This window comes from Macaca nemestrina, chromosome 7 (assembly GCF_043159975.1).
Source record: "Macaca nemestrina isolate mMacNem1 chromosome 7, mMacNem.hap1, whole genome shotgun sequence".
Classification (NCBI taxonomy): domain Eukaryota; kingdom Metazoa; phylum Chordata; class Mammalia; order Primates; family Cercopithecidae; genus Macaca; species Macaca nemestrina.
In genome coordinates, this window is record NC_092131.1 from 11,766,145 (window position 1) to 11,777,775 (window position 11,631).

The 11,631-nt window shown below is 44.3% G+C and overlaps 1 protein-coding gene and 1 long non-coding RNA gene across 3 annotated transcripts in view; one reads left to right on the forward strand and one right to left on the reverse strand.

Annotated features, from left to right (window-relative positions):
• The window catches only part of C7H14orf132 (chromosome 7 C14orf132 homolog), a 48,575-nt gene extending 48,181 nt beyond the window's left edge, over positions 1–394 (reverse strand). The window contains exon 1 of one of the 2 annotated variants that reach the window (XM_011717069.3): positions 211–394. In XM_011717069.3, the coding sequence (XP_011715371.1) occupies positions 211–237 (27 nt within the window). In that variant the 5' untranslated portion in view covers positions 238–394. The remainder of the gene's footprint in view (positions 1–210) is intronic. The other variant, XM_011717072.3, reaches the window with a different exon arrangement.
• Positions 395–819: 425 nt separating this feature from the next.
• LOC105467458 (uncharacterized) lies at positions 820–11,418 on the forward strand. Its single transcript, XR_978899.2, has 3 exons — positions 820–1,094; positions 10,060–10,221; positions 10,468–11,418. It is a non-coding gene; the product is annotated as an uncharacterized lncRNA (long non-coding RNA).
• Positions 11,419–11,631: the final 213 nt, after the last annotated feature.

Consider the following 11,631-nt stretch of genomic DNA (forward strand, 5'->3'; position numbering starts at 1 on the left):
GCGGGGCGCGCAGCCCGCCGCACCCCGGGAGAGCCGCGATCGCCGCCCCCGACGCGTGCACCAGGTGGGGGTGCCCGGCTCGGGACAAAGGACCGGAACGCGGATCGCGGGAGGGCGCCACTGCCCAGTCCCAACGTGGAGGGCGAGACCGTGGCCCCGAACCTCCCCAAACTTGGTGGCCAGGGGCGCCTGGGGAGGGCGCCCCGTTACCTGCGCGGCCATAAAGGAGAGATCCATGGTGTCGCTTTCGCCGCGGCTGTTGCTGCCGCCCGCGCTCGAGTCCTCGATGCTGCAGCTGCCGCTGCGGGTCAGCAGCCTGCACAGTTGGCGGGGATCGGGCGGAGCAGCTAGCGTCCGGAGCCCGCACGGCGCCCTCGGCTGTCTCTGGGCTTCTGGCTCCAGACAGCTACTGGGCGGAGGGCTCCGAGCGCGGGGGAGGGCGGGGCGGGGCGGGGCTCGGGGGACTGGGCGCCCCTTCACGTGACCACTCCCGGCCCCACCCCCGGGGCGGGGTCGGTCAGAAACCCCAAGCGCTCACAATCGCCTCCCTTCGTGCGCGGGATGGGGAAACTGAGGCCCGAGGCCGCCCCGCTGATTGGTGCAAAAACCAGCCTGGAACCCAAGTCCTGAGCTGTTGGCGCCCCGCCCCGTGCAGTTGAGCCCAACCCACCCGGGGCTGTGGGCAGCTCTTCTCTTGGGGCTGACACTTTATCCAGTGCCTGAGGACCAAGATCGGAGTGACCTGGCTTTCCACGCCAACGCTCCTCCCAGAGTCCAGTGTGCTCCCGGCTCGGCATCTGAGCAGAACGAGGTTTAATCCTAGCTCTGTTTTGTTGTGCAGCTTGAACAAGATAGTGTCTTTGAGCCTAGATTTCCTCATCTGTGAAAAGACAATACAGAACCGAATAATTAAATGAGATAGGGAATACAGCACGCGGTGTCCTCAATAAATGAGAGCCCTAACATGGCTAATCATGCAATAGAGATGAGGCTGCGAGTGGTGTCTTCGAGGACTGCACGGTGCTCAAGTTGCACAGCGGGTACTCTATGGCTCTCTGCTCAAACAAGTATCGAAACTCATGCAGCTGCCACAAGTAAGGGGAACTGTGTGTGTGTGTGTGTGTGTGTGTGTGTGTGTGTGTGTGTAGAGTACCACTGGTCCCTTCGGGTGGTATCTCTTCCAGGTACTTCACACTCATGGTCATCATGAGCCTCTCTGAGGGGCAGCCTGGGACTCCCAGACTTTGTCACAGGCAAGGAAGCTGTGGCACAGGGAGATGGAGGGGTTTGTTCAAGGTCCCGCAGCAGCTAAGGGCCCAGCAGGGACTGTGGCTGTGGGAATGGGACCAGAACCTCACTGACTTATAGAAGGCTCTCAGTGTCATCTTTCCTATAACTTTCCTTTCTTTCCCTTCCCTTCCTTTCTCTCTCCTTTTCTACCTCCTCTTCCTTCTCTCCTTCTCCCCCACCCGCCCCCCACCACTTTTCTCTTTCTTCTCTCTCTTCACTTTTCCCGTCATGCTTGCCTCCTCCCTTCCTCCTCTGGTCTCTAAACCTTCCAATTCCCTGGCCCTCCCTTCCCTCCCTGTTTTTAGTCAGTACTGTGCTCGCCACACCCATCATTCCTGCCACTCCCAGCGTCATCCACACGGGGCATGCCCAAACAGTCCATGCCAACAGCCGTCCACCTCCTTCCATCCTTCCTGTGGCCAATAGCAGAGCAGCTTGCCCAGGACTGTCCAGGGCTCCCTATCTGCTGTAAGAAATATGTACATTTATTGTGAAGTGTCATACTTCACAATCAAAGGGCATGTATGTTGTGTGTGTGCAATTTGAAATATAATATAGCCTTGCATAGGTTAAAAAAATGGAACAATAAAAAACAGTCTTCAAATCCTACTGTGTATCTCTCCTAAGGCATCTCCTACCTGCCCCGTTTCCAGGGTCACCTCCATCCTATTTAGTATTCATTCATGTCAATTCTCTTGCTTTCCTTTATAGTTTTACCTTTATAGTTTGCCTGCTTTAACCCTTTGTAGAAAAATTAAATTGCTCTAAATTTGTTCTTCCATGTCTTCTCTGTTCCTTTCTCAGCATTATTTGTGTAGTTGATGTCCATTGTTTTTCAGTGCTACACAATGTCCCATTTGTATGTCTTTATCACAGTTTTTATTGATGCACTAGCCCTTTGATGGATATTTTGGTCATCTCCAGGTTTTCTGATAATGCCAAAAAAAAAAATGCTGCTATGAACACTCTCGATCTTGTCTTCGGATGCACAGGTGCAAGCGGTCCTCAGGAATGGAACAGTTGGATCTTGTGGTCAGCTCCTCTGTGCTTTTACTAATAGATGCCCATTGTTTTCCAGTTTCTGATTTCCAAGGCGGTTTCACCCATTTTATTATCCTACCTATAGCAGGCATGGGTTCTTATTGCTCCACATTGACCAACACTTTGTATTGTTAGGATTTTTTTTTTAATTTTGCAAATATGATATGATGAACTAGTGTTTCATTTGGATTTGATCCTCATTTCTCTGACTACTAATGACACTAAGCATCTTTTACACACCTATTGATCAGTTTCATTTCCTTTGATGAGAAATGCCTTTCATCAGGTCTTTTGTGCGTGTTTTAAAATTTTGCTTATTGTTTTTTTATTGACTCAGGAAAAGTATGTATATGTTTTAGATACTAGTCTTGTTAGTTATAGGTTTTTAAGTATCATCTTTCATGTTTACATTTCTTTTCACTCTATTATATATTTTCATGAACAGAAGTAAATAATTTTAATTTGGTCAAAATTTATTAACATTTTCTTTTATAGTTAGCCCTTGTTTAATAAATTATTTGCCAATTTGAGACCATAAAGATATTGTCCTGTAGTATTTTAGTAAAAATTTAAATACCTTTTCTCATATTTCAGCCTTGTATAACTGATATATTGTGTGTGAGGCGGGAGTAAGGAAGCAATTTTATTTTTCTCATATTAATGTTCAATTATTCCAGCCCCATATTGACTAGATCGGCTCTTTTCTGTTGATCTGCAACACCAAATTTGTCAGGTGTCCATCTAGCCATGAGTCTGTTTCTAGGCTGTTCTGTTCCATTGGTTGTTCATCTGTCTAATACTAATGCTATTCTGATTTAGTTACTCTAGTTTCATGCTAATCCATGTATGGGAGAGCAGGTTTTCTCACTGCGTTCTTTGTTTCCTTACTACCTGTGGCTCTTTGCTCTTTGGATACATTTTAGGGTGACCTCGTCAGCTCCCCCAAGTAACCTGGGCTTGAACACAATTCTATTAACTCTTTTTGGGTATCATTGACATATTACAGATAACAAATATTTCTCTTCAAGAACATGCCATATCTCTTTATATGCTTAATTTTTCTTTAGTATTTCTATATAAAGATCTTGCAAATCTTTTGCTGAAATCATTTCATGGTGCCTTTCTTAAAAATTTTTATTTTGAGATGATTATAGGCTCATGTGCAGTTGTAGGAAATAATACAGAGATCTCATGTACCCTTTACCCAGTTTCTCCCAATGATAACATCTTGCAAAATTAGAGCACAATATCGGCCCAAGGATACTGACATTGATATGGTGAAGATACAGAACATTTCTACCACCACAAGCATTTCTCACTTTGCTCTTTTACGGGGAGACCTACTTCCTCCCTGCTCCACCCACTCTTTAACCCGGGGCAACCACTCATCTGTCCTTCCTTTCTATAATTTTGTGATTGCAAGAATATTATAAAAGAATCATACAGTTTATACTCTTTTGAGATCAGCAGTTTTCACACAGCATAGTTCCCTGGAGGTCCATCTAGATTGTTGCCTGTATCAATAGTTTGTTCCTTTGCATTGCTGGGTATTATTCTATGTTATGGGTGTATCATAGTTTGTTTAACCATTCACCTGTCAAAGGACATCCTGGTCATTTCTAGCTTTTGGCTGTTATGAATGACACTGCTATAGACATGGTGTATGGCTTTTTGTATAAACATGTCTTCACTTCTCTGGGATAAGGGCCCAGGATCATGTGGTAGTTACAGTTTTCATTTCAAAGAAACTGCCAAACTGTTTTTCACAGTGGCTGTAACATTTTACATTCCTACCAGCAACGTAGGAGTGGGTTTTCCATATCCTTGCCAGTATTTGGTGTTGTGATAGTTAATTTTATGAATCAGTTTCTATCAGGTGCCCAGATAAAACATTATTTATGGGTGTGTCCCTGAAGGTGCTTCTGGATAAGGTAAGCATTTGAATCAGTGGACTCAGTACAGTAAATTGGCCTCTCCAAGGAGGGTGGGCATCTGTATTAGTCTGTTCTCATGCTGCTAATAAAGACATACCTGAAACTGGGTAATTTATAAAGGAAAGAGGTTTAATGAACTCACAGTCCCACAGGACTGAGGAGGCCTCAGAATCATGGCAGAAGGCAAAGGAGAAGCAAAGTCACGTCTTACAAGGCAGCAGGCAAGAGCTTGTGCAGGGGAACTTCCCATTTGGAAAATCATCAGATCTCGTGAGACTTAATCACTTACTAGAACAGTATGGGGGAACCACCCCCATGATTCAATTATCTCCATCTGGCCCTACCCTTGACACGTGGGGACTATTACAACTCATAGTGAGATTTGGGTGGGGACACAGCCAAACCATATGAATGTCATTCGTTTATTGAGGTCCTGCATAGAACAAAAAGCTGGAAGAAGAAGGCATTTGCTTTTTTTTTTTTTTTTTTTTCCCTACTTTACTACCTGAGCTGGGGACATCTCATCTCATCTTGTCCTGCTCTCAGACTGGGATATAGATATGCATCATATCTGTATCCTCTGATTGTCAGGCCTTCCGATTTGGACTGAATTACACCACCAGCTCTCCTGGTCTCCAGCTTGTGGATGGTAGATTCTGGGACTTCTCCAACTCTTCATAATAAACCTCCTCTTATTTATCTCTAGGAATGTCCTACTTGTTCTTTTTCTCTGGAGAAATTTGACTAATATGAGCATCGTCCTTTTTTTTTTTTCTTTATTTTAGCCATATTATTTTCTTTATTTAGCATGACATGATATCTCATTGTGGTTTTACTTTATGGTTTCCTAAGAAAAGGCTAACAATGTTGGACATCTTTTCAGATGCTTATTTGCCAGTGGCATATCCTTTTTTTGTAGAATGTCTATAGATGCAGTCATACAACTGTACTCTTCTCTTCGTTTGACTCTTTTGTTTGGCATGATATTTTTGAGAATCACCCATGTTGTTGCCTGTGTCAGTAGTTCCATTTTTACAGCTGAATAATTTCTGATGTGTGGATATAGCACAACTTGTTTATCAATTCTCCTGTGGACGGGCATTTGGGTTGTTTCCAAGTATTTGGCTATTATGAACAAAACGCTGATGAACATTTGTGTGTCAGAATTTGTGTAGATATTTTGTTTGCTTAGTTGCTTGTTTGTAAGAAGCTGCCAAACTGTTTCACAAAGGGTTTGTACATTTTACATTCCCACCAGCCGTGTATGAGAATTCTAATTGCCCTACATTCCCTGCCACACTTGGTATTTTCGTTGCTTTTAATTTAGCCATTCTAATGGGTGTAAGCCAGTATTTTATTATGGCTTACATTTGTGTTTCTCTGATGACGGATGATGCTGAGCATCAAATCATGTGCTTATTGGCCATTCTTTTATTTTCTTATCTTTCACCTATTTTTTAAAAAATTGGATCACTTGTCTTTTTCTTATTTTTTATTATTGAGTTGTTCTTTATGTATTTTGGGTACAAGTTCTGTGTCAAATACATATGCTGCAATAATCCATGGTATTTTTTCATTTAAAAATTTTTTATTTATTATTTAATTTTATTGTTTCTGGTCTTTTAATTGTATATATTTAAGTGTACAACATGCTGTTTTGATATATTTATCTTCTTATACACATATATAGTGAAATGGTTACTGCAGTCAAGCAAATTCGCACTCATCATCGCATAGTTACCTTTTCTTTTCTTTCTTTCTGTTGTTCTTTCTTTATAGTAAAAGTAACTAAAATGTACTCTTTTGGCAAATGTCCAGCATACAATATGATATGATGAGCCACAGTCCTCTTGCCGTCAGATCTCTAGACTTCCTCATGCTGCGTAAGTGCAACTTTGCACCCTTTGATCTACAGGTTCCCATTTCCCAGCTCTGTACCTGGTAACCATTGTTCTATTAGGTTTCTATGTGCTTATTTAAAAGTTTACATACGTAAGAGAGATCATACAGTATTTTTCTTTCTGTGTCTGGCTTATTTCACTTAGCATAGTGTCTTTTAGTTTTGTCCATGCTGTCGCAAATAGTAGGGTTTCTTTCTTTTTTAAAGTGGAATAATATTCCACTATATATGTGCACACATACACACACAATGTCTTTATCCATTTATTTGTAGTTTGTTTCTATATCTTGGCTATATAAATGGTGCTGTAATGAATGTGGGCATGCAGGTATCTTTGCGATGTGGTGATTTCATTTCCTTTCTATATATACCTAGAAGACAGATTGCTGGGTTATGTGGCAGTTCTATTTTTAATTTTTAAAAGAATCTCTATATTTTTTCCATAATGGCTTTGGCAGTCAACATTCCCACTAATAGCATGCAAGGGTTTCTTTTTCATCACATCCTCGTCAACACTTAAGCTATGTCAATCCGTGGCTTTTTTTCTTCATTTTCTTAGCAGTGTTTCTCAAAGTTCTTAGTTTTGATAAAAATCCTATTGATTTATTTTTTATCTTTCAAGGATAAAAAATATACAAAAACACACTCTTTGTGTCCTATTTAAGAAATCTTTGCCTGCCTCAAGGTCACGAAGATGCTTCTCCTTTTTTCCCTAAAAGTTTTATAGTTGTAGCCTTTATGCTTAGGGTTCTAATCTATTTTTGTTTTTATGTATGGTCTGAATGAAAGGTTAAGGTTCTTTTTTTCCCTAAAGGGATGTGCAATTATACCAGCACCATTTGTTGTAAGCACCATCCTATCTGCTCAGTTACCCAGGACTGGGGCTAGACTTAAGGAGACACAAAATTTAAGGTTGCACTCACTCTCAGGCACCAACCCTACATTGGCAGGAGCCTGGCAGTGAGTGCCTCCTTAAATTTTGATTCATTGGCTCCTTGCTGGCCTCACCCACTATCTGGTAAGCACCTCCCAGGCAGATATACACATTAGAAAGATCACCCTACATGATCTGCATGAGTGACCTCATCCAGGCCTGTAAAATGACCCATTGAGGACACCCAGACCTCTGTTGTCAGCTTCAGGGGCACATTCCACTGTCTCCTCAGCACTGTCTCCTGAGTGGCTGATGGCATCTCACATTTAGCCTGGCCAGCACTGAGCTGATTTCCCTGCCCACCTGGCTCCATCACAGGCAAGTAATGAATGGAACTACCCAAGTCCTCCATGTATGATTCTGAAGGTTGTGCACTACACAAGGGCACCTGGTGGAGAGGCAGGGAGGGCCTAAAATTCATAGAAGCGTCTTTTGCGGGAATTAACAAAGTCATCCTCATCTCCTCTGTTTCTTATACCCATTCTCAGCCCACCAACCCTTGAGTTCACTGCGCTCCAGCATAGGAGGCTGTCCTATTCTGTCCCAGGAGCACACCATGCAAGCTGTGTTTCTCCCTAGGGAATTAGTCTTTGCTATTCCTTCTACTTGGGACTCCCTCTAGATCCTTCTTCTGATGGTTCAGATTTCATTTCAAAAGCCACTTCCTCCAGGAGGCCCTCCCTGATCACCCTAGCTTAAGTAATTGGCCACTCTCTATCATAGCACATTGTTTTGTGTTTTCCATAGCATTTCTCCACTTTAAAATTATTTACTTGTTGGGAGAAGCAACCTGCCATGGGCCCTGAGCATCCCCTGTAGGGTCTTAACAGGGGATGGCAGGAAGGCAAAGTTCTGGTGACTCTTTTCCTGGGCTACTTTTCAGGGTTGCATTTTTTTTTTCTTGAATTTTTATTTTAGATACAGGGGTACACATGCAGGTTTGTTACATGGGAACATTGCAAAATGCTGAGGTTTGGAGTACAAATCCCATCCCCCAGGTAGTGACCACAGTACTGGAGAGATAGTTTATTTGGTTTTGATTTTTGTTTTTTTAAGATAGTCTCACTCTAATGCTCAGGATGGAGTGCAGTGGCACAATCTCAGCTCACTGCAACCTCCATATCCCAAGTTCAAGTGATTCTCTTACCTCAGCCTCCCGAGTAGCTGGAATTACAGGTGGCTGCCACCAGGCCCAGCTAATTTTTGTATTTTAAGTAGAGACAGGGTTTCACCCTGTTGGCCAGGCTGGTGTCGAATTTCTGGCCTCAGGTGATCCGCCCGCCTTGGCCTCCCAAAGTGCTGGGATTACAGGTGTGAACAACCACGGCCCAGCCTAGAGAGGTGGTTTTTTTTAACCATCCCCACTCAACCCTCTAATAGGTCTGTTGTTCCCATATTTATGTCTATGTGTACTCAATGTTTAGCTCCCACTTATAAGTAAGGATTCTGTTTTTAGTGAACACCTAGAGACAGTGGGGTCAGGTCTCCCCGTGGACACAGAGCAGACTCACTCACTGCTCACCTTCAAAGCACTGAATCCTCGAGGCTCTGTGTTGCCCTCCTGTAACACAGCCCAATGCGTGAGAGACACTGATCGTGAGACAAGTGTCAACTCCCTGGGGACATGGAGGCGTGGGGAGAACCTTCAAGAGTAACTGGGAAAACAGCACCAGCTTTTGTGTTGGCAGCCCTTGATCTGCACGAGGAGCTGAACCGGAGGGCTTCCTCCATGTCCTCTCCTCCCATGCTCGCAGCAGTCAGGCAAGAACACCGAATTATCCCGTCTGAGGCCAGGAGCAGCAAGGTGATTTAACCCAGCCACACAGAGCTGGTGACGGCTGGAGGTGAGAGGAAGGGGACCTGGAGTCGAGTCTCGGGCCGGGCCACCTGCACGCTCTTGGGCAGTGTGGCGCAGGGATGGAGTCAGGGACTGCACCTTGGGATCTTGGAATACTCTCCAGAGTGCTGTTACGCCAAGTGCTAGATACATAATTCATGTGTGCAGAGAACTTGGAATCTGTGAGAAGGAACATTCTGTTCCTTAAAAGGCTCTTGGCCTTAAGGCCATAGCAGGGGGGCATGACCTTGTCACTATGCCTCATCTGGGATCCAGATGGAGAAGGCAGGGGTCCACAGAGGCCTTGGGGTGGATGACTACCTCCCTGGGAAGCCCTTAAAAGGGTTTAAGCATTCATGAGCTTCTCACTGAGTGACCTCATACATTATTCAATGCACATCGCAGTGGGTGGACCTAGCCCATGACCCACCCTTTTTTAACAGGCAGAAGCAGTTGAGGCCAGCAGGGGCAGCAACATGCACAGGAAATCCTGCTGTCCTTCAAGGCCTGGCCCCAGCACTCCCTCCTGTGTCCGCTCACTCAGTAAGACACATTTTTTTTCCCTGACCACTCTCTACAGGGGGTCCCTCCCCCCTGCACTTTGGAAAAGGTGACCCCTGGACCCTAGTATCTGGATATCTGGGTCACCAGGGGACCTTGTTAAAACACAGATTTCTCCTGAACCAGGTTCTCTGGAAGGGGGGCTCTGTAATGTGGATCTTACAGCTTTTCCAGGTGAGTCTGATGCCCACTCATTTTTCTTCCAATCCAAATTAAGCCTTCTCTTTTCTAGGGCTCCCTAGGACTCTGCTATGAAATTGCAGTTCAACTCAATTTGATTCAATTTAAATCAATTCAAATTTAATAAGAATTTACTGAGCATATCACACTATGCCACACATGAGTAAACTACAAAAGACAGAGGCTCAGAAAGGTTAACTTGCTCAGGTTATTGAGCAAATATGGGCAAATCCAGGATTTCAGTCCAGACCCAGATGAGTCTAAAGTCCCCATGTCTTCCATGCTATTGTATCTATATTTCAGTCAGATCAATGCAAAAACAGAAATAATTAAAGTGAGGAAGAATTAATCTGTTCCTTCACCTATTCATTCTTTTATTCAGCAGGTGTTCCATTCATCTATCCAATACGTGTTTCCTGAGCACCTACTATGTGCTGAGCACTGTATGCCTGGAAAGGGTGGCCAGAGTGGCAGAGTTTCAACAGCAGTGACAAGGAGCTGAAGTATGGCCAAAAGTTGCCTATTTGGGAGGCTGAAGAATCAGGTTTGCATCTTGACTCTGACCCTGCTAGCTGATGACACCGGGCAAGCGACTTAGCCTTTCTGAGCCAAACATTTTCGTCTGTAAAAGTGGAGGGCTGAATGAAATGGTGGTAAGAGTGCCTAGCGCCATACCTGGCACATAGTAGGTACTCTGTCGGTGGAAGTATAGAAGGAAGGTTACAGACCGCAGGGGGAGGGAGGGGCCTGTTGTGTTCAGGGATTACTCGTGTGCTTATGTTTGTTCTAGTTTTAACAAATGTCCTGCTAGAACAAGTGCACCAGAGGATTACAGAGAAAGAGGCGGGAAGGCTTTTTGTTTATCCACGAAACATGCCAGCACCTGGAGACGTTGGGCTTGAATGGAGTGCTCTGAGAATGCTTCACGAATGAACAAACTAATGAGCTCATAAGCATCTATGGCTGGGTAAGGGGATGGATGAAAGTAAGAAGAAGAATGCGGAAAGTAAACGTCTCCCTATGCCCATCTCAATGGTCCCACTTGCTTTTCTTTGCCCATGCACACCCATCAAGGCTGAGAGTTATACTGAGTGATTTTCAGATGGACAGAAGCTCACCTGTTGGCCCCAGTTTCCTCATTGATGCCAGGTTTCTGCAGCTTGGGAAAGAAAAGGGCACTAGGAGCAGGATGCCCTCACCATTGCTACACCGGGAAAATTAAATGTCCACATTTTCTAGCATGATTTCTTAATGTGAGAGCAGAGGAACCCTCACATACAATCATTCCTTTACTCCAAAGCAATTACTAAGCTCCTACAAGAGCTAGGCATTGTGCCAGGGTCCCCGGGGGTGAATATACCTTCCTCGACCACAGTTCCACAGGAGGAAAATGAACCAAGTTGATAAATGGAAACAAGGCCACACCCAACATTAAAACACAGCACAGACTGCACTGTCCAGCATGGTGGCCACCAACCACATGCAGCTACTGAGCCCTTGAGACACGGCCAGTCCAATTTAAGATGTAAGTGTAAAATACATGACTTTCAAGACCTAGTCTAAAAGAATTAATGATTTTTAATATTAATCACATGTTGAAATGACAATATTTTGGATATACTGGACTAAAGGGAATATTATTAAAATTAATTTCACCCATTTCTTTTTCATGTTTTTAAAGTGGCAACTAGAACATTTTACATTGTCCAAGTGGCTTGCAGTCTGTTCCTGTTGACAAGCACTGGCCTTGTCCATTCGCAGTACAGCTCATCTATGAGACTGGGCTGGGATGCAGGAGGACTGGAGGGGGCTAGGCTGGCTTCGTGGCCCTCGAGGATGACTGGTTTGGGACACGTAAGCAGAAGGAACAGACAAAGTGCTCCAGCAAGGGAGCCAGGTACAGGCAATTCTAACCAGAATAAAGCCCCCGTTTCCCAAGCAGACAAAACAGAGC